The sequence below is a fragment of the Thermobia domestica genome, chromosome 5 (genome assembly GCF_964235325.1).
Source record: "Thermobia domestica chromosome 5, izTheDome1.hap1.1, whole genome shotgun sequence".
In the NCBI taxonomy this organism is placed as follows: Eukaryota; Metazoa; Arthropoda; class Insecta; order Zygentoma; family Lepismatidae; genus Thermobia; species Thermobia domestica.
This window is the reverse complement of record NC_137458.1, coordinates 59,681,833-59,709,817: the sequence shown is the minus strand read 5'-3', so window position 1 is coordinate 59,709,817 and position 27,985 is coordinate 59,681,833. Positions and strand designations below refer to the sequence as shown.

The window sequence follows — 27,985 nt, the reverse complement described above, 5'->3', positions numbered from 1 at the left end:
TTCGAAGTTCTTAGGAAAACATGTAAATACATGAGGGATGTCATCATGATATCAACCCCTCCTGATCATTGCAGTTAGATATCAGCCAGGCAAATAAAAACAACGCTTATATGATCCATCTGTGTATCCTCATCGTCATCAATCCGATTAGATATCAGCCACGCCAGTACAAAAGTCCTATGACGTCAGCGAACCGACACTGTGTTTATCTATCTGGAGCAGTGTTGCCAATTTAGCGACTTTGTCGCTAGAACTAACGACTTTTGGAAGTGTCTAACGACAAAAATTTTTATTTAGCGCCTAGCGACAAATCTAGCGACATTTAGAAATTCAAATATTTTGTTCTGTATTTATATTAAAGTATCCAAAATTTTGCAGTTCGTGATACTAATAATTACATTTACATACTCGGTTGCACTATTGCTATGAGCGACCTACTTCGTTGGATTCATCGCTGCTATGAGGATTATACCCCTTCTTCACTGCGGTTCGGAAATCCGGGAATTTCCCGTATCTAACTAGTTGCGTAATAGCTGGTAACCTTTTGCATTGCACAGTGCGTACAGTGACAGTAACGCTGGAGAACATTGTGCTTTTCTGGTTCAGTGCAGTGCGGGTGATTTATATATTAATTGAAGTGCGGTTGTTCTTAATATAAATTATATAGAAATTTCGTGGGATGAGTTCGGTGAAGTGTTCCAATACGAAAGCAACATGAATTCCCCAACCCCCCAAAAAAGATAATCGTACTCAATAAGAGGGAATGGGGAAAAGTGATCCAAAATTTTAAGTATTTGCAAACTTTCAATGCTATAGGGCCTATTTATTAATTTTGCATTCTTCAAAGAACATAGTGCAGTATTTTTGTCAAGATGGCCATTTTTTTAAAAGAAAAAATACTCGAGTCTTCCATTGTATATGAAATATATTTAAATTATTTTAATTCCTTTGTAAAATTGTATAGCGACTTGGCAGGAGGCGTTTAGCGATTTCTAGCGACTTTAGAGTACTAAACTAGCGACATTTCACACTGGCGAGTTGGCAACAGTGATCTGGAGTCATTTCAGTTTGATAGCCTGTAAAGGAAGGATGTCTCTGCACAGTTGTCCGTACAAAAAGAGCGCGGAAAAACTTCAGTTCGTTCCTTCAGTTCGTCGGAGACGGATGTACGAGAACAACGCTCTGTATATGTAGCTAGTCCGTATACGACGTCTTTCAGATTATTACCAACGAGTAATATTTTACATATTACGAATGAATAAAGAAATGTGTCCCGCTTGAATAAAGATTTTCCTCCCATTTTCACATGCTCCCATATTGTTCGTATGGTCTCTGCAGGGTCAGGGGTGTTACAAACCAAGGGAAGGGTTCCCGGGTTCGATTCCATGCTTTGCCATTCAATAATTGAATCATTTCAATATGGGGTTATTGTAGTGGATCAGTGGCTACTTTAAATTTCTTACACTCTGTTCGAACATGTTATTTTAACAAGAAGCTTCTAATGAAGCGAAATAACGAAAAAATATACGAAAGAATAAATAATATGGTTCATGTAGGGTCAGGGACATCACAAACCAAAAGAAGGGTTCCCAGTTTCGATTCCATGCTTTTCCAATCAATAGTATAGTCCCTAACATCTTCTCTATAATATTTCACATCAATATAATTTCATTTTTAATTCATTGGGGAGTGGGAGGAGGAGGGGGGTATATTTTAAACAACGAGTATGGCTTGCCATAGAGACAATAAAAATTCAGGGGCAGTCTTTAGGGGTTAAAGGATCCTGGGGGCTAGTGTGTCCCTGGAGGGGCCAGGGCACTCTTGAAGAACCATAAAGGTCATTCAACTACATCCAGGAAAAAAACTCCTAACACAATTTCATCAGCCTCTTGCTTCAGTCACATGATTGTGACACACTAGATAACATATCATATTAATAGATTATGTCATTATCAATCAATAAACACTAGATTACTCTTATCTTACCAAAGAGCGGCAATTCTTTTGAAGGATACACATTTCATTACATCTACTAAACTGAAAAGGGGTCGTGACTGGAAGTTGTCGCTATAGACACGGTCATTAAAATGCTTTGATGTTCCTCTTCGGAAGTCCGTTATGAATTAGTTAATCCTAAAACATACATATGAAGCAAAAATTCCAAAATTCATTTATTTTTTATTTCATATTTGGCTACATTATCATAATTACTAGGTTTCAGTTTAAAAATAAGTCAGCGACTAGACTCCCCATTTCCCAATCACGATGTTAGGCTTTGTTTCGGTTAATTGGCGACCGTTTCCCACTCACGATTTCGTATTTCATACTCCCAGCTATGTTGTAAAATATCACTGCAAAATATTCTACATGAGAAGCATAAAGGTAAATGACATTAAGCCTAGGTATGATTGCCAAATATGAAAAATTAAATTATCACAGCACGCTCATAATCTTCAAAACAAGTTGAAAGTAATTATATTTGAAATCATGAAACATAGGCTATAATTAAGCCTACAAGTATACCGGTCTGCCGCTAAAATGCACCAGTTCCAACTTTACGCTTAGTCTTTCTGTTGGTTAGTTGTTACATTATCAGAGGATCAAGTATAGTATACCCATTTGTGAAAAAGGTATAAAAACGTTACTTAAGGGTCAGACAAAAAATCATCTTTTGCAGGGTAATACCTAAGTGCTTTTTTGAGAAGTTACAGCGATTTACTGAGAAGATTCTTGCAATCTTGTGACTATGTTCATGGTACACTTCAACTGCCCCATGCCTTGTTTTCTTACATTAACAGTTGTCAGTTTACTTTAAGTGGCGAAGCAGCAACATTCTCGTGCTTAACGAGTTAGCTACATAAAATTTACTATCATATTAATCGTCTAATTGTCATGGCTACTTCAGCCGAACAACACGAGACCAACCTACATCTCATAGTGACATCCTGCAGCCACCATCCAAGAGGCTTCATAATGCTAGTGAATCAGCTCCTAACGTACATTGTTTGGAAGTCAACGACGACAATCAGATACTGCCATTGCATCCTAAGACAAATCTTTAAATTTTATCCCTTCTTCTCAGAAATTACGATATGAAGTTTAGAAATCCGAAGTATTTGCTTTTACAGCTGCACAATATGTCCCACGTGAATGAACCGATGAGATTTCACGTAGATCCGGTAATTCTGGAATTCTAGGAATACGACACGCCTAGACTCTATCCATATGTAACAGGCTGTACCACCACGTAAGCCACCAGGTTTATCAGCAGTTATTCGGTTTGTAGATTCTACTTATAAAGACAATGAAATCATGAAAGTTCTTAAAACAGGGGTATTCGCTGTTTAAATGCATAAGGGTGAAAAATCACGTTCAGGCCACATAAGTTGTTCGTGTCCTTGGGAACTCACAGGAAATGATAGACGATATTCTTGTGCACGGGGCCTTTACATACAAGAAAAACATCGAGTCAAACCATCTCATACTCAACAACTATTTCCAATAAGATCTGAACGATGACAAACTTACAATTCACACCCAACAGCTAAGTTTACACAGCAGAACAACATGAGATTTTCGTTCTGGACCTTATGGAACAGAAATGTGCACAAATATGCAAATATGTATTGACTTCATACATCTTAAAATAATCCTTTTCTGCGTAAATGTAATATTGTAAGTTTCTGTTTTCCTAATACCTCTTTTCTGCCATTTAAAGATATATTTTTCACTTTGATACGATCAAATTTAGTGGGAACTTTAGATCTTGATTCCTATTAATTTGCAGTACAAAATCAGAATATCAAATTGTCTCGAGTTAAAATCTGTTTTTATATCAAGCTGAAAGAAGAGCTTTTTGAGCTCTCTGTTAGAGCTTTTTGAATACACTGATATATGCAGATAGAACAAATAATTTTAAACTCCTTTAATATATCAAACTTTAATTTGCTCTTGTATTTAAGTTCATATTCAACAGTAGACATTATTATTTCCATACATGTTATCGTCATTTTCCCATTATGAGGCGCAGTTGCACCGACTGTAAATGCCATCCACTTACATAAAATATCATTAACGTTATATTCGTTTGTAAATGTAATCCTTAAAACTCTTTTCTGCATTATTTACTTATAATCATCAAGAAAGCCAGATATCAACCTTAAGGAAATACAGTAAAGTTCTATCTTAATCGTAGCTTACTATCTGTTTCAAAGCTGGCTTCTTTTGAAGATGCTGCTTCCGGTTTAGAAATCTTTATAGTTTTCTGCTGAAATTATTTCAGGAAGTTCTGTTCAGTTAAATCAACTGTATACTTTCGAATTTATATTTCAGAAAAGAATAGAAAAAGTAATCTACCAGTTTTATCCTATTATTTGCGCTGAATATTCCTCCAGGTTGAGCACCTTACAATTTCAAATATCATATAACCATCTGTTTTGTGTGGATGTATAAAGCCGTAACTCCACTCTGAAACGAAGGTCGATATCTTCGTTAGCATCGTTCATAGAGTTAAATGTTCATTTTGGTGTAAAGCTTAGTAATTCATAACTCTCAATATTAATAATACTGTTTATTTATTTAGTAGAAAATTTGTTTACAAAAATATAATTGTACTTGCTTTATCAAAATCAATTAAGTTATCGTCATCTGTTATTCTTATTTCGAATTCGTCAATCGTATCTCTCATTATAAAAAATAAAGAGTGAAATGTTCATAAATAATACTATGCCTAAATTTATTTAATAGTAGTTATAACTTCTGTTTCTCTGTGAGCATACCAACTACTTTAAACAAATATCCCATCAGCTACATTAAAGTGATCATTTATTGTATCAAAAGGGTGCTATTTTTGAAGAACATGCCCAATATGACAGAAAGTACACAGAACTTTGTTAACGGTGTTTGGTTTCAATTTCATAAATTCTACTTCAGAGAAGTTAAGGTAATTTTAAAACTTATTATGCTAAGTTCAAATGGTATGGTAATTATGGTAAGTTCAACATTTTATTTTAATTTCACAACAACTGAACAGTATGTATTCAAGTCTATAGCTATAAACATTAAGTATTTGAGTAATTTATAAAATAAACAAATCTATACCTGGCAAATGATATTTAAATGTGCAAATCTTGTTTCGTTTTTTTATAGGACGAAATGCAATCAGTAGTCACAATGGAATCTTGGGTTAGAGGAGTAAGTATTAATTAAATTGACACAGTAACATAAACATATAACCAGTGTTTGTTTTACTCCGTACATACGTAAGATATTCATACAATAATATTTACTGCTATTGTTTTGAAAGTTTACTTGTATATTGGCTCCGCTAAATTAAATTATCCTATCATGTACTGTGATTTACTTAACAGAATATATTCACTAAGTTTATTCTTTTTTCGTTCTTAATGTGTGTATATATGGACGAAGTACGAAAAATTAGTAGTAGAAGTTTTAAAACACGTTGCAGCGCCGCGGTGAATTTTGTGATTATGCCTACCAGCCCGCTAATATTTTTGTAAATGAAGGAAAAAACAAAAATGCAATATTACTGGACCGTTAACGGAAAACCCCTTGAAAGAGGCCATGCCGGTCCCTTCTAGTGAGAAAGACTTACCAATATCAGACTGACGGCCCCCTAAAGGAGCAAAGGGCAGAAACAAGTTTGGCAAAAAAGTTATTAGGTACAATTTAGCTGTTTGCTCCCTTAGTGTGCGCAGTAGCATCACATCAATTACGTACTTTGACCTAAATGAAGCAGAACGTTATCACATCACTTTGAGCATTGTTTGACATCACTTTGCACAATATTTAGGGAATTTTAAAGAAAATTGGATGTAACTTATAAACGTAATGATGTAGAACACTGTATTTTAAACACCACTTTTCGTTACTGATGTTGTTTCCTTTCTTTTTTTTTTCATAAATACTTGCCAGGATGGAATATTTTCTGAACTTCGTAATGACTGTGCACAAAGGAACGGGGACATTTAAAAACCGAATGTTTTTCATTGCTTCTGGCTCACTCACAGTAAGATCTGAAACGTGTCGCATTTGAATTTTGTTGCTTCCATCTTTTGATCGCTTGAAAACTCGATATGGCACACTTTCAAAAAGTAAACTGGTAATGGATTCCGATGACGTTTTGAGTTTGATTTCAATGTCAACACTTGATGAAATTTGAATCATCCAACAGTTGAAGTCGTAGTACTCGCATTTTCAAATTTCAATGCATTTTTGATAAGATTTTAAGAAAAAATAAAGAATTAATTACATTGACAAGTCCTCGAGATTCATGCTTTCAATGTAAGTATACAACTAATGCAAAAATCACAGCAAATGTGTAAGTTTTTGGTAGCATCAGTTTAATTAGGATAGTGCTGATTACCAACACTTTTCGGTTCACATCTTACGGTGTTAAAACGGTGTTAATCTGGTGGTCTGACCTTGAATTTTAACACAGGGAGTGTTGAATTAATATCAAAATGTTCTTACGTATACGGTTTTGACCTTGAACTATGACACAGATTGTGTGTTGAAATAAGAAAATTATGTTTGAAATAACACAGTCCCTGTGTTATATTAATACTTGACATGGTGTAATATTAACACAAAATAACTAACACACTACACACTGTGTTACTTTCTTCGCTTTGGTGCAGCACCGCCACAAGTAACACTCAACACTTTTTACCACACTACCGACCCTGATATGGTGTCAAATCAACTCAGAAAATACTAACACAAATACGAATTTAACACCGCTCAGCGCCGGTTGTGTGTTAAAAATATAACACACCACCTGTGTTAAACGCTAACACCGCGGAGTCTGTGTTGAATTAACACCTCTTAGTGGTAGTCACGCTGGAACAACTGCCCTGTGTTAAATTTGAGTTTTTACTGTGTACTAAATTACTAATTCCACTTATACGAGTTAGAATTTCAGATCAACCATCATTTCTCTTCTTACGCTGATCTGTTATTGTCTTATGAATATTGAAGGTATGGACTTCACTGACATAGTCATCTTTCCTTTTCTTTGCTGAACTTCCATTTGCACTAACCAATGGATCACTGCAAAACAAACAGTGTAATTTAAAATCAAACGACTGTAATTCATTTTTCGTTAATCTGAGAGATTCAGAAATTTCGGCACTTGGCTAGGGATGGTACCGAGACCGAGACGAAATTTTATATATCGAGACGAGACCGTGACCGACACGAACTTTTACATACCGAGACGAGACCGAGACCGAGACAGACCTCTATAAATCGAGACGAGACCAAGACGAGACCTTGGTCAGTCTCGAAAGTCTCGGTCTCGTCTCGAATATTAACAGCTATTTTGCCTTTATTCAAAATTTGTTTCGCTGCTGTGTGAGATAATATGGGAACGGTTAACTGATGATATATATATATATATATATATATATATATATATATATATATATATATATATATATATATATATATATATATATATATATATATATATATATATATAGGCGCGGATCCAAGATATGATCAAGGGAGGGGCTAAACCATACTTTGCTTCTTTATCCAGTGTAAAGCAGAATTGAAGTTCATTTTATTCAGTGTATACCTGAGCGTTAAGCGGGATATGACCCCTATAGCCCTTCCTTTGGATCCACGCCTATATATATTTAAAATGCTGAAAATTTGTACCATGTTGTGTGAAATATTAAAGGGAAAATTCTAGATACTTCGCAATATCAGTAGTAAACAAGCAGTGTTGCCAACGCAAAATAAAGTTGTATTTTCTCAAATTGCACTATGTAAGGTATTACCTATTTCTAATTTAGATATTAAATAAAACCACAATATCACATACATTATTCAGTCTAACAAGGGACAATACAGTATTACCAACATCAAGATTTTTGAGATCTCTAATAACGCAAATGGCATAGACGGTGCAATGCGCATTATTTGTACCTTAGCATCAAATACTATGAGCATGGTATAATGTATTTCGAATGAATGAAGGATCAAAGTTACAAGAAATGAAAAATTTAACTTTTTCTAAGGACTTCACTTCGGAAACGTGGTGACACATCACGTCTCATCATGTAGATGCTTCCAAAAGACTTAAGTGATCATAATGTTATTTACAATTGTTATTTCAAACCGTTTCAGAGACACCATACACACGGATAATGATTGTTGTACTGCTTAAAATAACGTATTTGTGTTACATTTTTATAATGATTATTGCTTTAGTTTGTTTCTATAACATTACAACAATAGTTTTTAGTGGTTTTAATTACGTCGCAGTTCTATTATTCTAAGTAGTGTTGACAACCTAAATAAATTGCTAAATATTATTCTAAATGTAGTGCAAATAACGTAGCTAAACTGCAAAATATTTCAAAATTACTCGTAATTTGTTTTATGGTGCAAGCATGTTTTCAAAACACGATATTTTTCGTAGTCTTTATAATATTAATGTTAATGTCACGGTTTTGGTTCCAGCAGTACATGTAAATGCAAATTGTAACTGAAATTAAATGTAACTGATACATTTCAGTAACCCTAGTTGTTCCCCTAAGCCTTAATTGTGATGTACACAAAACCATCGTTAATTAAAAGTTCTAATTACATCCTAGTTACATTTCACTTGTTTTAGTTTGACCACCGACCACCTCAAACTCGCATACCATAGCTGTATGCATTATTCAAGGACTTACAGTTAGTAATACACATTGTGTTGATTTTTGGTTTGGTTTGTTTTAGTCTAATGTCCCACGATTATGCTAGGGCGTCTAAAGGAGACGTGGAGCTAATGATTATAATGGAATCCAAACCACTTCCGTCGTTTAACTGTACTCCCACCGGAAATCGAATTCGGGACCACGCGAACCGAAGTCAAGCGTGCTAGCCACTAGACCAAATGGAGTCCTCACATTGTTTTGATTTAAATCATTGAGTCAGTGTTGTCAGATTCGAAGATCAAAAACTAGCTTGTCTGTGCTCCAAAAGTAGCGGATTTGAACTATTTGTAGGACAAATATATACAGTAGAAATGAATTATTTGGCAACTAATGACTGGTACTAATGAAATGATTTTTAATATGGACTGGAAAATGTGCTGGGCATATTGCAAGAGATTATAATCACCGATGAACAGAGACAATTGTAGACAGGATACCACGAGATAAAAACAGCTAGAAATCGTTCTTGTACAAGAAGGTTTGACGAAATCAAGAACAACTGGGAAGTAACCTGAGAAAGAATTGCTCAAGAAAATAGTTGTAGAGAAGACTTGGAAAGACCTTCATCCAGCAGTGGGTTGATAATGGTTGATTATGATTATGGTTATGATTTTATTATATCTGGACCTCAGAGATAAATTAAACCAAGTTATAATTTCGTAGTTTTACAGGAGAAGCGAAAAACCGGTTCCTTAAGTAAGACCTATAGTGCTGTTTTTCAAACTATACTAAGTAGTTACAAAGTAAAAGGATGCTTTTAAACTACATTGTTACACCACTAAAAAGAACATAGTCTATTAAAAAAGTATTGTTAAATCAATTTCGACCAAAAAGTGACTTAGCATAGTATACCTCTAAAGTTTATATATATAAACTTTTACTGAGTAAGGTAGGGTAAAAACGGATCCAAAATTTAACGAAATTCGCACAGCGAAAAAAAAATTTGACATCATATTGTAGCAAAACTAAGAAAATTAATAGAAAAGAAAACTAGAAAGTTAAGAATCACTCGTGCTGCCGGGACAGAGAAAATAGATACATATAGCTCGAATTACCTATATACTTATATAATATGTATGTCCATGTTTCGCAAGTAATTTTCAATCAATATAAAGTTTCAACATAATGAACGCACGATTAGTTTTCTCGAGTAAAGATCACATGCACCGCTGAGAGCTCAGGAATAAGCTTAATCTATGTTACGGCACTGGATATATGCTTATGTAATACATTACGACCTTATGAACTTGTATAAGAAACAGAATGTACTTAAAGTGAGACGCGAACTATACGAAACATCGGACTTTGAATCTAACTTGTTTGGTGATCCAACCCGAGCCCACAAATAGCAAAGATGAGTGCCGTAGCTCCCACCAGAAGGTTAAGGAAGTTTCTGTTTTAAAATGTCAATTAAACACTGATATGTGAAACGGTAATGAAGCATTTGGTCAATTTGAAACAAAATATATTGTAGTAATAATTTACTCTATTTGTTAAGATAATGAATATTGTATTCTGTTTTTAAAATGACAGTCAAAGCAGAATAATTGGATAATAACTGAGAAATTGTAAAATTTCAATTTCGGTACGATTAAATACATTTGTGCTGCTATGTGTTGCGTTATCCGTTAGGAGGTATTGAACAATTCTGATTCAAAGGAAGGAAATAAACTACTGTATAGTACTGGGGTTAATTAAATAGAGTTTAATTGTATAAGCCAGTACTGAAGATATTTGAGACGAAGTCTATTGCTGAAAGTGAAATATGAGTTACTATTAGGGTTTTATCCCGGGTATGTTATACCCACACTGATGATTGAACCTGGAACACACACATGGAAAGCATTAGCGCTAGCAAATTAGCTACGAAGAGTTACATCATACCATAATTCTAAGTCAAGAATGAAGGCAAAAAAATAAGAAGCGGAAACAACATACTGTACGATAATAATACTTTCACAATTTTAATTTCACACTATATATTTCGCGACTTTCGAGACGAGACCCGAGACGAGACCGAGACTTGGCCTTCGAGACCGAGACCGAGATCGAGACAGGCATTTGTTGACCGAGACGAGACCGAGATCGCGATTTTTGACTCGAGACGAGATCGAGACCGAGACCGTTACTTTTCAACCGAGACGAGACCGAGACTGTATAAAGTCTCGTCTCGATACCATCCCTACTGATCACTGAACTTTCTTTTTACAGCCATAATAATTGACTTCCGTGTATATTCTTTTCTACATGTTTTATGAACAAACTCTGCAGTAAGTAACTTCAAGGTTTTCCACATATTATCCTCGCGATCTTTCCTACACTTCATCAACGTTTCTAGTCCTTTCGATCCAAGCAAATTGAATTCACTGTCACTAGAGATAAGTTCACTACAGGTGAGGTACTTTTTTTTTTTTTTTTTTTTTTTTACATTCATTGTGGTTTAAAATATTTTCAACAAACAGTTAACGCATTAACGGGAATTGAAAACTAAGCTTCTATGCTACGACTACCTGAAAAGATTGAAATATACTGGTTTATTTGTTTTACATAAATACAATCTTACTATTTAAGAATATAATTAACCTCTACCACTTTCGCGAAAACTAAAATATATGTGCATCGGAAAATAAATATCCTTCACAACTTTCAGTTTCACGCATATCTCTGATGGTAAGGGAGAAACTTCATTTTTAACAATTATGGTACCCGCCGTGTTTGGTCAAAATTTTGAGTGTGTTCTGACCCTCGGATTCGTGGGGATTTTTAGGAGGAGACATATACAAAGTAGCATTAAAAGAGATGTAAAAATCAGCTTTCCCTTGATTGTTCAAACTTTTCGCCAAAAATGAGCTACAGGCGTGTTAAGCTATTTTCTTTTTTAAAGCATTACGATTGAATGAACTGCTTGGATGCCAAGTGGTATACCTCCAGAACTGATGTTTTCTGGGAGACAACTTTGCACTCCAACATGTCATGTTAATCGCATCAAGAGAATGTTAATCACTATCAGCATTGAAAAATAGCCTTTATAATTAAGTTTTTGGTTGCAACCGTAAAAGAATTATGTATACTGAGCTTCAAAGTTTTCTCCTTTAAAAAAATCAATTTTGGAGTTAGACCATTTGGCATCCAAGCGGTTCAATTGGCTGTATTATAAACTCTTCTATGAATGGTAATTATCAGAAATGTTTCGCGATACTAATTAGCTTTTGTTCTATTATTTATTTGATATTTTCTTTAAAAGAGATGGGAGGATCTTCACTTGAAGTGGAATCCAGATGACTATGGTGGCTTGAAAGCTTTACATGTGGGAGGACATGAAATTTGGAAACCTGATATTGTTCCTTATAACAAGTACGTATCAATGCTTATAGATTTAATGCACACTAATTTATTTGATAAATGATCGCAATGCTTTTCTTTTAACATGTCAATAGAAATCCATAATCATTAAGTATGTTAAAATTTATAGGTACGAAAAATAAATATGAAATGTTAAATAAAATCTTAGTTGCAGTAGGTAATCATGTATATCAGACATTTGAAACTGTCCGGTGAATAACGTAGGAGAACGCTTTTACGATCAGAGAAATAGCACAGAGAAACATTAGAGCAAAAGAGGGAAAAGGATGAAGTAGGAAAATCAAATAAGCATCTCTTGGTAATGTTAACAAAGTCATGAAGTATGAATGTAATATCTTCGATTTCGTTATTTTCTTCTCACCACTGTCTTCCTGACCATGCGGTTTTCTGCCCGTTTCTTATTTATTTATTTATTGTAACAACACAACAGGCGTTCTGCCCATTGACAGTGTTTGTTTACATATATGGTGAAATGTCATTATTTTTACAGAAGAAAAACATACAGAAATTTTTATTGTTTCATTAATTAACTCAGCTCATCATACTAATAATTGTATCCTTAAACATTTTTTCAGACATATTGAATATGTCTATCATTTCACACTTCTCTTCAATATTATTGTAGTGAGAGCTCATTCTCCATAAAGGGGATTTATACAGGATGTCAGTACGTGCTTTTTTGCAGTACATGGTACTACTATTGCTCAACCTCGTTCTAGACGTCGGAACATGCAGAAATAAGTTAGAACTTAGTTCTATGCAATCAATTTTATTATTTATTATTTTAGGAAGAATAGCTAAATCATTAACATACCTACGTTGCTCTAATGTCGGTATATTGAAATTGTTTGTTAATTCTGGGTATGATATGTATGCTGGGTACAATCCAGTTTTTTTTATACATTAGTAATCTCAAAAATTTGCCCTGCACTCTTTCAATCATTTGGTAATATTTTCCATTATGAGGAGTCCGAATAACAGAAGCGTATTCAAGTTGGGGTCTGATATACGAATAATATAGTTTCAATATTGTCATGTGGCTACGAAAGTCTTTACTTATACGATAAACAAATCCAAGACTCTTATAAGCATTGTTTGCAATAGTTTCAATGTGATTTGCGAAAGTCAGTTTTGGGTCGAAGGTAACACCAAGGTCTTTAATAGTTTCCGGCCTACAAAGATTTATACCGTCAATAGTATAATCATAATTTATGTATTTCCTTTTCTAGTAAATCTAATAGCTTTACATTTAGTTATGTTTAGACTGAATTTATTCACGTGGCACCAGTGTTTTACATTTTCCAAGTCTTTCTGGAGGTTTTTACAGTCTTCAAGTGATTTAATTTGAGTATATAATTTTAAGTCATCTGCAAAGAGTAGAGTATGCGATTTCTTGATGTGCTTAGTTATGTCATTGATAGTGATGAGGAATAATAACGGTCCAAGGTTTGATCCTTGTGGTACTCCGGATATAGCATTAAAATTGTTGGAGATATGACCTTTGTAAGCTACAGATTGTTTACGATCACGTAAGTATGATGTGAAAAGTAGTAATGCTGGCTTAGAAAGATTCATAAGAGCTAGTTTTTCAAGTAAAATGTCGTGGTTAACTAAATCGAACGCCTTCTGAAAGTCTGTATAGATTACATCCACCCGCCCTCCTTTGTCTAGTTCTGAAGCTATAAAGTTTGTTATAATTGTCAAATTAGTTGAAGTGGATCTATTCTTGAGAAATCCGTGTTGGTATACAAAGATGCTGGATCTAACATGATTAATTAAGCGATTGTGTATTATATATTCATAAATTTTTGCAAAGGGGGATAGAATTGCAATTGGTCTAAAGCTTTCTATATTTTTAGCATTGCTAGTTTTTGGAATAGGACATATCAAGCTTTCTTTCCATCGGTCTGGAAAAACATTATATTTTACGGACATGTTTAATAGTATATGTATAGGATGTTTTATGATATCAATAGTTCCCTTTATTATGTAGGATGGTATACCATCAGGGCCACACACTGTTCTAGATTTCAACCTTTTAATGGCATTTTCTATTTCACCAGTGATTTGGAAAATATCGAGTGGTATACTTTTAGGTTCGTGTAACATTAGAGCATCAGTGTTATAACTCACAGGTGCATGATTGTAAACAGACTTAAAATAATGTGCAAAGGGCCCCACAATATCCCTGTTACACTGTAGACTTTCACCATTATACATAAGGAGACCATTAGTCAAATGCCTTGTCTTATTTTTGATAAAATTCCAAAAGTTTGATGGATCATCTGCTGTGCAATTCTCGAAGTTAACTACGAATTCTTTGTATGCTTTCGCAATTTTTGCCTTTACCTCCGTCCTTAAATTATAGAATTTATCAAGGTAATATGTATTACTGTCTATTGTGTTCTTCCACTTTTTGTGATAGTACGATTTTTGTTTGCTTTTTCGAATTTATTTCTGAGTTAAACCAGACAGGAAAAATTTTATTACTGGGATTCTTTTTAGTTGGAATGCATTGTTTAAATACGTCGTCAATTAATTGATAAAAAGTTTTTACAGCTTTATTTACGTCATTTAAATATGAAAGGAAATCCCAATTATCTTTTGAAAGTTCTAAATCCAATTTATGATAATTGGCTTTTCTGAAATTAAACCCAGATGATCTATTGTTTACTTTTTGTTTCGGAAAACGTTTAACTGAAAGCGCTACAATTAAGGGGGGGATGGTGATTGTCTATAGGCACCAGTGGTGAATTTTCACGGTTTACTTCAATTTAGCATGCATTTGAGAGTACTAGGTCCAGTGTACGGTTATTGGTATTTTGTATATTATTATGCATAGTTAAATTATAGAGTGACAGGAAATTGAGGAGGCTTTTACATTTAGTTGAGGAATGAGTGAAGTTAAACATAGAATTGCTAATTTCCGGTAGATTGAAGTCCCCAATACAGAAAATAGAGCTACCCACTGGGCAATTACTTTCAATGAATTGATAGAAGTTTTCGTAAGTGCTTATTTTCGATTCTGGCCCTATATACAAAGCACAAATATACACAACTAATAATTTGTTTATAAGTTTGATTAGAACACAGTCAAATCCTGCATCATATGAATTAACAAACTGAACATTGAGGTCTGAATGTATTGCTATTATTACACCCCCTCCCTTTGATGTCCCAAATAGTTTCAAGTTCCTGTCTTGACGAAATACCGTGTATCTGTCATCAAAATATTCAGAATTATAGTAACCCTCACACAACCAACTTTCAACAACTATAATAATATCATAGTTAGAAGATAAAGCATTAGTATAAAATATTTCACTTTTACATCGTAAGCTACGACAATTCTGCAAATATATTTGCAAGTTATTTCTACCTATTTGTGTTAACGTGTCACTGCCCTTCTTTTTTAAACATTCTGGTACATGCATATTGTTATCTATTATGTTACTTACAGATGGAGAGTCCTTGATACACATTTTTCACTTGACTGGGTTTGTCACAATAGGTTTGTTCTTGGACGAAGAGGGGGAAGATAAACTCTTCTTCCTGCTCCCTGTGGCGCCTTCAGAACTCAGCTGTTGGATTTCTTTAGCCCCGGGCTGTTCAGGTGGCACACTATCACTTTGGAAAGCAGTCAGTGTTGTTTGCTGCTGGTCTCTTTCTTTCAAGTCCGAAAGGGTGAATCTCTTCCCATCTATGAATAAAAACCGAAATTGCATGTACGCGAAGCTTTTTTACTAAATAAAAAAAAATAAAATAATAAAATGAATTTGTTGTGTGTTTTTGTATGATGTTCCCTTTCCTTGAGATTACGTGCTATGTTGAATGTATCACTGACTAGTGACACCGAACCTACTGGGCCCGTATGGGCTCGTCATCAACAGTCACTGATACAATCACCAAGCCAATCATCTACGGAAAATAGAACTCAAATTTGGCCCGAAATATAAAGCTTCCAAACTCTGTTCCATCTCAACTCACAGCCCGATATCCAGGCCTGCAGTTCATCATTCACATCCCATCCGGAAATAGGTTGTGAACCACGACTACAGACACAGGACACCGACCTCCGAGTGGAGCTGGCACTGAGCACAAAGAAGATCTTGATGTTGTCTGTGAAAGTCTTATCTGAATTTTAAAAAAAAAAAATCTTTTGAAACAGAATTTTGTAAATTTAAAAAAAAAATCCAAACTAAGATTTTGATCGAAACTGATAAAATGAGAAATTTCTACAGATTCGGTTGTTTTCAACTCGGTCACACTAAGGAAAGTCTCTTCCCTGAATTTCACAGCTATTTCATTTCCCCAGTAAACTTATTCTGCACATACTGCTCTCGTTTTTATCATGCTTCGCATGCATACCAAAAACATCGACTACATGTTTCTACTATTTCTCAAAATTACAAGCTAATTAGATTTCGTATTCGAAAGGAAAGATGCATTCACGGCTAGTAAGTTTTATTTTCTTTCAAAATATTCACGAATGTAGCACAAAATATTCGTTAACAGGAAAATATTTACATTGAACTGACATACCCATCCGAATAAAATTAATAAAATCGATTTCTAGACTTCAAAGCCAAAAACATTATTTACTTTTGTTTATATTCTCGAAATATTCACATTCTTTGATATTCATTGAATATTCTTGCCTTCTAGAGCATTTCCATGGTATCGACACGCAAAACAAACAAAAGAGTACAATAGAAAATACAAAATACTACCGAAAATAATAAATTCACTGCCTACAGATTGTGGTTAGCTTAATCTGCCTTTTGTTTACATATATTCCTTGGTGCTTACACTCTTCCGTGCATCGATTTCGTGGCCGGCGTAGAGGATTTACGCTCTTCGCGACCTCTTGTCAGCTCGGACCCACATGACAATCTAGCACAGGCAAGACATGCATATAATATATTCACACAACTTAAACCTAAAGCCCTAATCTAACTAAACTAACTTAACCTAAACAAGTATATATATATTAATAAAAAAAAAATCACACATACATTTCCTAAAGCACCATACTTAACTTGCATTTATATTTTGTTTTCGCTACCACATTTCTACCGAAGACGCAGTGGTTAGTTTTGCATTAGTGTCGTTCTGAATTAATTTCTTAAAAGAAGAAAAATATTTACTAGACATTATCAACATTGCATTTTGTAACTTGATGGGTATCAGTTTTCAAAAATAGTACGTAGGTTTAACCTATTGATGAACGTTTTCGATTATCGGTACGCAAGATGCATGTACCCTTGCACTAGACAAATAGCCGTGATACTGACACTTGTTTACATATTCAACATTCATAATCATTCTACGTCAAACCAAAGAAAACATGCCAAAATGAATAAAGGTTGAATTTTGAGCAGAATTACCGAAATAAATAATTTCTAGATTTTGGGGAATCTAAAACATCTTTCATCACTGGGGAAAATGTGTGTATGGTACACACATTTTCTTGAGATTACGACAATCGCTCTGCTGAGATTCTAGCTTTCTTTTCCCCCCATCGAATGAAAACACGGTGTCACATTGCCTAAATCTACATGCGTGCGGCGTTGAGGGAAACTTTACGAATTTAGTGCTTCATATTACAAGTATTACACAAACACCAGAAAATATATTCACTCATGATAGTTTGCCAGAACAAGGAAAATTTTGAAGCCAAATACCTGAGTTTCACTTTCACTGTTCCTTACTTACTTGACATCCTCTTCTTACACCGAGATTAAACGGATATGTTAAACAACGAAAAAAAAGTCCTGATAACTTCCACCCGAGGATCCTGGGAAACTCGTGATACGTGGTCTCAAAAAATTTTTGGAAACTCCTTCAGCACCTTTCCAGAAAAGCCATCGAGCGTGGCTTGACTTCTTCTTCCTCGGGTCTGCACCACTACTCAATATTCTTTCTCTCTCTTCCACCGTCTCCTCTTTCTTCTCTTAGGTTCTCTGGTTGACCGAGAACGCAAAATTTGCTAAGGAGCTCATTCCATACCACTGGATAGCTACAGGCTAGTATCCGTTATGTTATGCGAAATTACTTCACAATTGTCTTATTTCCGGATTAACAATTTGTTGAAACACCAAATGTCGTACAGTTATCTCTTCCAATATTCGCCAAAACGAAGAATTTGACACAATTTTCACGTGATTACAAATTATTCCACTTTTTCGCAGACGCTAAATACTGCACGTCTGACTCTTGAAATGGCTGACGCCGTAAGACCAAGAGTTACGAGAAGATGATCCCCAATTGGAAGATAATGATGACGTAATCATAGGATGATAGGCTTCTGAGTGAAGATCAAAGAGAACCGAAATCTCAGCCGCAGCTGTGATTGTGGATTAGCCAATCAGATAATTTTACTTCGAAACAAAGAGATGCACCAAGAAGAAATTATGGCTGACTTTATTAATTTGGAATTTTGAAGAAGATTTTTCCGAAATAAAATTTTTAGCTTTCTTGTGAAGATTCCCTATGCCGAAATATGAATAAAAATGAACTGAAAACCATCGAAAAAGCTGAAATATACACTTATTTGTCTAAAATAATAATATATTCATGAATAAATGCGTAAAATATATAAAATATAATTAATAATCATGTAATCTTCATCTAACATCTATTGAAACGCTCTGTTTTACTAAAGTTACACAAAATTCTCAACCTACGGTTTGCTCTACTATAAAATAAAAGTTACTATTAACATTCTAAATAAATTTTAAAATTTTCCTACCAACATACAAGGTGTTCAAAAGCATCGGGCCATGTTACATTATGCTGAGCATAAGGTAACATCCTCCGGGAGCTTCGGAGAAAAAAAAAATCTGAACTTATGAGTTCTTCTTAAGTTGTTTTTTTTTTTTTTTTTTTCGTTACTACTAAATTACTAGAGACTATAAAGATAAAACATTTTTTTTTTCTCAATTCTTATTACAACTATACATTCTAATCAAACCTAACCTAACCTTAATCTATAACTGGGTTTTTTCTTTTTTTTTTTTTTTCATCCTTCTAATAATTCCTTTCTTTTCTCTTCTGAACAGCGAAACAGTTTCAGATTGTCAAAACTCTGAACTCCTATATTTTCTCCCTGCAGAGTCTGCAATCTCGCCGAATTTCGAGATAGAGATACCACTTGGTAAGGTCCGACGTATGTGTGCATAAATTTAGCAAACACCTTTTTGGGTATTGATGATATATGGTGAGTTTTCACCATCACCAAAGAACCTTCTGTGACGATGTCTTGCTGTTTCCGCAGCTTTCTCTCCTTCTTCGGTTCTGCTGCCGGAACAGAAACTACAAATTTCTTGTCTCCATTTACTTGCACCGTCTCTTTGGGCCAAATAAAGTTTTCTTTGAAGCTCTTGGATGCTGAATACGTTAAGAAACGCTCCGCTGGAGTACATCCGAGAGCATCACACCAAGAGTGATTGCACAAATCTTGGGCTGCTTTTAGAAAATTACTCCATTTGGACTGGTTGTCACTGCAATACAGGCGGAGAATGCGATGAAGGTCACGATGTCTGCGTTCGATAATGCCATGGGAAGCTGGATGGTATGGCGTGGTAAGTATATGTTTTATCCGGTGTTTTTGACAAAACTCTTTCCAGAAGCGCGACAAGAACTGCGGACCTTGGTCACTCACCAAATACTTCGGGTATGGTAGCTGATAATAATATCTCTTTTCAAGGACCGCCACAATCTCTCTTGTGTGTGCCGTCCGAAGAGGGAAGAAACACACAAAACGACTGTAGACGTCCAGGATGGACAAGATATATTTATATCCCTGGCTCTTAGGAAGAGGCCCGACCAGGTCGAGGCATTGTTTCTCAAAGGAAGAAGACGCCTCAACATGACAGGGCTCCTTTCTAATCACCCTGTAGGAGTATTTGGTTCGTGCACAAAGAAGGCACTCTTGAATATACTTTGTAAAAGTCTCACGCATACCTCTCCAATGAAACATGGCCTTAGCGAACGACAAACATCGCTTCACTCCAAAATGGCCTTTGTTGTGAATTGCCGAAACAATATTTTTCACTGAGCTGGAAGGAATGACCAGCAACCAAACAGAATTTTGAGAATTTCTGACATAAACTAAATTATTCTCCACACGTACCCTAGTATTGTTTTGACAACCCTTCCAAATGGTATGTAGTTTTCTACAATACGGATCTTTCCGCTGTTCTCGCTTCAGTTCCGTGACATTCAAGAAGTCCGTGTCCTCCGCGGTCAAGAAATTTACAAAATGATCCTCTTCTGCCTGAGGAATCTCTGGAGGATAGCGACTCAACAGGTCTGCGATTTCATTGTCTGCGCCTTTTATGTGAATGAACTGAAGATCAAAGCGTTGCAGTTTAAGCAGAAGACGAGTTGTTCGAGCATCTAGGTTCTTTAAACTGAAAGCATATGTGACTGCAGCATTGTCACAGTGGACCGTAGTCCGTCGACCTAATATGAAGTACGAAAATTTTTCGCAGAGGAAAAGAACTGCAGCTAATTCCAACTGGAACACTGACAACGAGGCCTCATGCGGTTTTATTCGCCGACTCGCATATGCAATAACCTCCGGATCATCCTGTCCCGGGGGATATTGCGCCACATAGCCGGCCAACGACTCCGCAGATGCATCGCTGTACAAATGAAAATCAAGATTGAAGTCCGGTTGAGCGAGTGCGGGAGGACTACTTAAAAGTTCTCTCAACTGATCGAATTTTTCCAGTAACTCCGGAGAGTATTCAATCTTTCGGTCCTTTTTCAGAAGATCATAAAATGGAGCTGTTAACCCCGCAAAGTCAGGAAAATGTCGCTTTCGCCATCCCACGAGACCAAGAAATCTTCGTAAAGCTTTCTTAGTTCGCGGCAGAGGAAAGTGACGGATGGCCTCGTTACTTTTGGGATTAATTTTGACTGAAGATCCTGAAATTATGTGGCCAAGAAAAGGAATTTGTGATTGAAGGAAATTACACTTTTGAAAATTGAGCGAAAGATTTGCCGAACGAAGAGTTTCAAAGACCTTTTCCAAATGCTGAAAGTGTTCGTCAATAGATGATGAAAAACAAAGGACGTCATCGAGGTACACAATGAGAAAGTTTTTGAAAGGTTCTAAGCCGAAAAAAGTATGCATGATTGATTGGAAAACTGCTGGAGATGATTTCAAACCCATGGTTAGACGTGTCATTTGATACTGACGACCTTTGTAAATGAAGCTGACGTATTTGTAAGAGTCTGGATGGATCGGGACACTGTGATATGACTGCGTACAGTCCAATGAGGTGAAAATGGTTGCACCACTGACTCGTGCGACTAGATCAGAGATCGGTTCGACTTGAATCTTTGGTGCAATCACACGCTCATTGATACCCCGCAAATCGACTACAGGCCTTAGCTCTCCAGACGCCTTACGCACAATATGTACCGGACATCTGTAAGGTGAAGGACCTTCTATGATGATTCCGAGTTTCAACCATTTGTCCAGCACTTGCTCGAATTCTTTCTGGAGGTGAACAGGTACAGGATACAACTTTCCTACCACGGGAACGTCGTCTGAAAGCTGCATTCTATACGGCTCAACCTTCACGACTCTGGGATTCTCTGTAAAAAGACAACGAAACCTGGTTAACAAAGAAAATAAACGATTTCTAGCATCTGGATCTAAATCAGTTCTCTGCGAAACAAAATTTTGAATATCTTCTTTCGAAATAGCTGGTTGGTACAAAGAGTCTTCCTCCTCATCTGCTGATACTTCCGCAACTGTGACTCGACAACAATGCTGCTTTTCCATGTTGATGGAGATGGTCTGACCAGAATCAGTCTCAAGAGAGACTTCTTTCGTCTTACAATTTAGAAGAACATTATAACGAATGAAAAAGGGGAAACCAAGAATGCAATCTGTTTTCAATTTGTGAATCACATATACTGGAACCTCGAAAACGTAACCTTGAATTGTAAAATTTAGAATCTGAAAACCCTTGACTTGAAAAGATTCGTCTCCTGCGAAACCTCGTAATGAAATGTTGGATTTTGGACGAAGTTTAGCTGACGGATAAATCTCCTTGATCCTCCTCCAAACGTCTACAGACAACAAATTCGTATCCGCTCCAGAATCCAGAACGCAAACTAGAGTTAAACTTCCAACTGAACAACTTAACGTGGGCGAAGGATAAGTTAAAAGGATACCTTTTCCCGCACTGGAGTCACACTCCTTCTCGTCGATCACGAAACGAATCGAGAACAGAGGCGTGCCCAATTTTGTTTCCCGATTTTCGGAATCTGCCAAAACATTTAATTTTGAATTTAGAAGGTTAGTATCAAAATCGAACGAGGTTGGTACCAAATTGGAATTTTGACTACTCGCTAACCGATCTTGTTCTTTCTGGGGAGTTGAGGAATCCACATCGCAGTCCACACTCTCCCCTAATGAGGGCTGCGGTATGCATTTCCCAAACTATTCCCGTTCGTTTCCGGTGGCTGAGCCATCGTCGGTACGAATGACGTGTATTGCGGAGGCCATCCAGTGGACATCGCCATGTTCACTCCTGGGGAAGAAGTGGACGTGGGAGGCGCCACTCCCCCTCCAGGAAGTAAATTTGGCGCGTATCCCGGATAGGCTTGCGCTCCTGCTGAGGTCATCGCGATTGGCGCGCATGTCTGAGATGTACCCCGAGGATACCCATAACTCATCGCTGCTGGATAGTAGCGTTGGTTGTACCCATACGGAGCATTCCGATTTCCATTACTCTCTCTTACCCAATTCGGTCTTCCTTGATTGGGCCATGGTCTTCGAGACTGGAAGTTCCTTCTTCGACCCCGGTTTCCGGAAAATCGGTCATCTCCTTTGCCATTGGAATTTCCTTCCTTCCTCTTGCTTTCGTCTTCCTCCGTCTGAGACGAAGTATCTTTGGTGGATTGTTTCCCTGACTTTTCTGTCTTTTTGACGACTTTCGCCTGACGCACCTGAAAGCGTCTAAACTTCTTGTCCGTGACCGGTTCACTAGGCTCTGGATGTCCCTCTATTTCAGCTATTTTCACCATAAGGTGTTGAATGTTCTTTGGCTCAACAGCTCTCAACAACTTGGCGTCACCAGCTGGTAAGCAATCCAAGACTATCTCTATCAGTTCGCTTTCATCCGGGTGTTGTGCCACAGCATAATATTCTGCCACTATTTTCCACGCAAAGTCCGTTAATCGGCTGTACTTTGCTCGATCGTATTTCATTCCCTGAATGAACTTCTTTTGCAACCTTTCCATTCTCGCCGAAAAATAGTGTTCTCGGAACAGACGCACAAAATCCGCGTAACTATTTATGTCTTGACATACAGTCTGGAACCATGTCTTGGCCCCAGCTGTTAAGCAACAAGGTACCAAGGTTAGACGTTCGTGTTCGGATGCCGAAATTACCTTAAAGGTTTGTTCCAAATTTTCTAGAAATGTTCTAGCCAAACCATATTCACCAGAAAATGTAGGTAAGTGATTTAATTCAGAGAGTCTTAAATTTAGAGTTCGCTTACCAAAGCCTTCCTCGCTTCTACTGGGGTTCACGGGAGAATTGTGGCCAACAACGGGGCTCTTTGCACCCAATTGATTTTGACCGAAAATGGAATAGTGTTGGTAATTTTGTCCAGAAATTAAGTTGTCTGGCATTGATACCACCGCGTGACCACATATTCCCTCCTGAACTCCAGCACACGAAGGAGTCATGTCTGCTACACTACTAGAGGACACCACATGGTTCAACCGACAACTAGGATTGGAAAATCCTGACACCTGAGGCGAAACTAACAATGGATTCGACCTCCTGGACAACGCCTGACTACCTATTGTCTCAACACCGGACATATGTGACTTGTTTAAATTCAACGTACGTGAAGATAATTCAAAGGGAAGGACATTTGTGCCGTGAATGTTGGTCGGTTGACAGACAGAGACAGTCACCGTGGGAATAGTACGAGTCTCCCCAACTGAAGAGACCGGTACATCCACTTGGATGTCTGACTCGGTCCCGTCAGACTCGATTCCATCACCGACAACAAAGTCTCGCGCTCGCTTACGACCACACCGTTTATCTTTTCTTTGGTTTGTTTTTCCCTCTAACGTCTGAATCCTGGCTTCAAGTGCCTGACACGACCTTTGGGTACTGAGTTCGAGATGTGAGAACTCCTTTGTCAAGTCGTCACATCGTCGATTCTGCGCTTCAACCGATAACCGGAGACCTTCCTCAACGGCATCTACCCGCGCGTCTATTTTATTCTGATAATTCCCAACAGAGGTATATAAGTCGCGAACTTCCGACCTAACCGCCTCTACGTCTTCGTTCACATGGGCTACTTTTTCATTTATCGTTTGTAACAATTCAAATTTTACATTATCGAATTTCTCATTCATATCCTGGAATTTACTATCAACCTGATTGCTCATCGCCTGGAATCTTTCGTTTAGGGTTACAGTTAAAGTTTGACTGAAGCGTTCCATCATGGCCGCGAAGTCCGTTAGTTGCACATTCGAACCGGAAGCTACGTTTCCACGACTTCCTGCCTCTTTATCAGAATTGTTCGGACTACCCCGCGTTCCACGTTCACCTTCATCACTTTCAGTTTCCGAAGATTTCGGCAGTGGCAACACTGTCGCCTGTTTCGCCAGGCAGGGCTTACATAGCCACGGCTCACTACTTTTGTCTAACTCCTGTACTTGTTCCTCGGACAAACCATAACATTGGGCATGTACCCATCTAAAACAGCTGTCACAATAAACACTAAACCCAGCAATTTCGTCTGAACAGCATATATATTCACTCGGATGACGAGATTCATTACTTGATCTGCTACCCACAGACATTTCCACTTTCATGAAGTTTGTTTCCCACAACATCACGCACATATAGATTCAGAAGTGACCATGTTTCATTCAATGTAGCGATTGTCGTAATTATCCCCATTACAAATACTCTGCTGTGATTGTTTGCTTTCCTTAGCGCTCGCGTAGGATTGAAACAACAGATATCCTGGATAGGGGTCGCCATTTTTACTAAATAAAAAAAAATAAAATAATAAAATGAATTTGTTGTGTGTTTTTGTATGATGTTCCCTTTCCTTGAGATTACGTGCTATGTTGAATGTATCACTGACTAGTGACACCGAACCTACTGGGCCCGTATGGGCTCGTCATCAACAGTCACTGATACAATCACCAAGCCAATCATCTACGGAAAATAGAACTCAAATTTGGCCCGAAATATAAAGCTTCCAAACTCTGTTCCATCTCAACTCACAGCCCGATATCCAGGCCTGCAGTTCATCATTCACATCCCATCCGGAAATAGGTTGTGAACCACGACTACAGACACAGGACACCGACCTCCGAGTGGAGCTGGCACTGAGCACAAAGAAGATCTTGATGTTGTCTGTGAAAGTCTTATCTGAATTTAAAAAAAAAAAATCTTTTGAAACAGAATTTTGTAAATTTAAAAAAAAAAATCCAAACTAAGATTTTGATCGAAACTGATAAAATGAGAAATTTCTACAGATTCGGTTGTTTTCAACTCGGTCACACTAAGGAAAGTCTCTTCCCTGAATTTCACAGCTATTTCATTTCCCCAGTAAACTTATTCTGCACATACTGCTCTCGTTTTTATCATGCTTCGCATGCATACCAAAAACATCGACTACATGTTTCTACTATTTCTCAAAATTACAAGCTAATTAGATTTCGTATTCGAAAGGAAAGATGCATTCACGGCTAGTAAGTTTTATTTTCTTTCAAAATATTCACGAATGTAGCACAAAATATTCGTTAACAGGAAAATATTTACATTGAACTGACATACCCATCCGAATAAAATTAATAAAATCGATTTCTAGACTTCAAAGCCAAAAACATTATTTACTTTTGTTTATATTCTCGAAATATTCACATTCTTTGATATTCATTGAATATTCTTGCCTTCTAGAGCATTTCCATGGTATCGACACGCAAAACAAACAAAAGAGTACAATAGAAAATACAAAATACTACCGAAAATAATAAATTCACTGCCTACAGATTGTGGTTAGCTTAATCTGCCTTTTGTTTACATATATTCCTTGGTGCTTACACTCTTCCGTGCATCGATTTCGTGGCCGGCGTAGAGGATTTACGCTCTTCGCGACCTCTTGTCAGCTCGGACCCACATGACAATCTAGCACAGGCAAGACATGCATATAATATATTCACACAACTTAAACCTAAAGCCCTAATCTAACTAAACTAACTTAACCTAAACAAGTATATATATATTAATAAAAAAAAAATCACACATACATTTCCTAAAGCACCATACTTAACTTGCATTTATATTTTGTTTTCGCTACCACATTTCTACCGAAGACGCAGTGGTTAGTTTTGCATTAGTGTCGTTCTGAATTAATTTCTTAAAAGAAGAAAAATATTTACTAGACATTATCAACATTGCATTTTGTAACTTGATGGGTATCAGTTTTCAAAAATAGTACGTAGGTTTAACCTATTGATGAACGTTTTCGATTATCGGTACGCAAGATGCATGTACCCTTGCACTAGACAAATAGCCGTGATACTGACACTTGTTTACATATTCAACATTCATAATCATTCTACGTCAAACCAAAGAAAACATGCCAAAATGAATAAAGGTTGAATTTTGAGCAGAATTACCGAAATAAATAATTTCTAGATTTTGGGGAATCTAAAACATCTTTCATCACTGGGGAAAATGTGTGTATGGTACACACATTTTCTTGAGATTACGACAATCGCTCTGCTGAGATTCTAGCTTTCTTTTCCCCCCATCGAATGAAAACACGGTGTCACATTGCCTAAATCTACATGCGTGCGGCGTTGAGGGAAACTTTACGAATTTAGTGCTTCATATTACAAGTATTACACAAACACCAGAAAATATATTCACTCATGATAGTTTGCCAGAACAAGGAAAATTTTGAAGCCAAATACCTGAGTTTCACTTTCACTGTTCCTTACTTACTTGACATCCTCTTCTTACACCGAGATTAAACGGATATGTTAAACAACGAAAAAAAAGTCCTGATAACTTCCACCCGAGGATCCTGGGAAACTCGTGATACGTGGTCTCAAAAAATTTTTGGAAACTCCTTCAGCACCTTTCCAGAAAAGCCATCGAGCGTGGCTTGACTTCTTCTTCCTCGGGTCTGCACCACTACTCAATATTCTTTCTCTCTCTTCCACCGTCTCCTCTTTCTTCTCTTAGGTTCTCTGGTTGACCGAGAACGCAAAATTTGCTAAGGAGCTCATTCCATACCACTGGATAGCTACAGGCTAGTATCCGTTATGTTATGCGAAATTACTTCACAATTGTCTTATTTCCGGATTAACAATTTGTTGAAACACCAAATGTCGTACAGTTATCTCTTCCAATATTCGCCAAAACGAAGAATTTGACACAATTTTCACGTGATTACAAATTATTCCACTTTTTCGCAGACGCTAAATACTGCACGTCTGACTCTTGAAATGGCTGACGCCGTAAGACCAAGAGTTACGAGAAGATGATCCCCAATTGGAAGATAATGATGACGTAATCATAGGATGATAGGCTTCTGAGTGAAGATCAAAGAGAACCGAAATCTCAGCCGCAGCTGTGATTGTGGATTAGCCAATCAGATAATTTTACTTCGAAACAAAGAGATGCACCAAGAAGAAATTATGGCTGACTTTATTAATTTGGAATTTTGAAGAAGATTTTTCCGAAATAAAATTTTTAGCTTTCTTGTGAAGATTCCCTATGCCGAAATATGAATAAAAATGAACTGAAAACCATCGAAAAAGCTGAAATATACACTTATTTGTCTAAAATAATAATATATTCATGAATAAATGCGTAAAATATA

General features: G+C 36.6%; 1 protein-coding gene across 1 annotated transcript in view; it reads left to right on the top strand.

The window, feature by feature from the left end:
• Positions 1 to 27,985, top strand: part of LOC145685102 (acetylcholine receptor subunit alpha-like 1) — a 202,919-nt gene that overhangs the window by 102,620 nt on the left and 72,314 nt on the right. The window contains exons 3-4 of the mRNA XM_081757448.1: positions 5,149 to 5,193; positions 11,974 to 12,083. Coding sequence (XP_081613574.1) covers positions 5,149 to 5,193; positions 11,974 to 12,083 — 155 coding nt within the window. The remainder of the gene's footprint in view (positions 1 to 5,148; positions 5,194 to 11,973; positions 12,084 to 27,985) is intronic.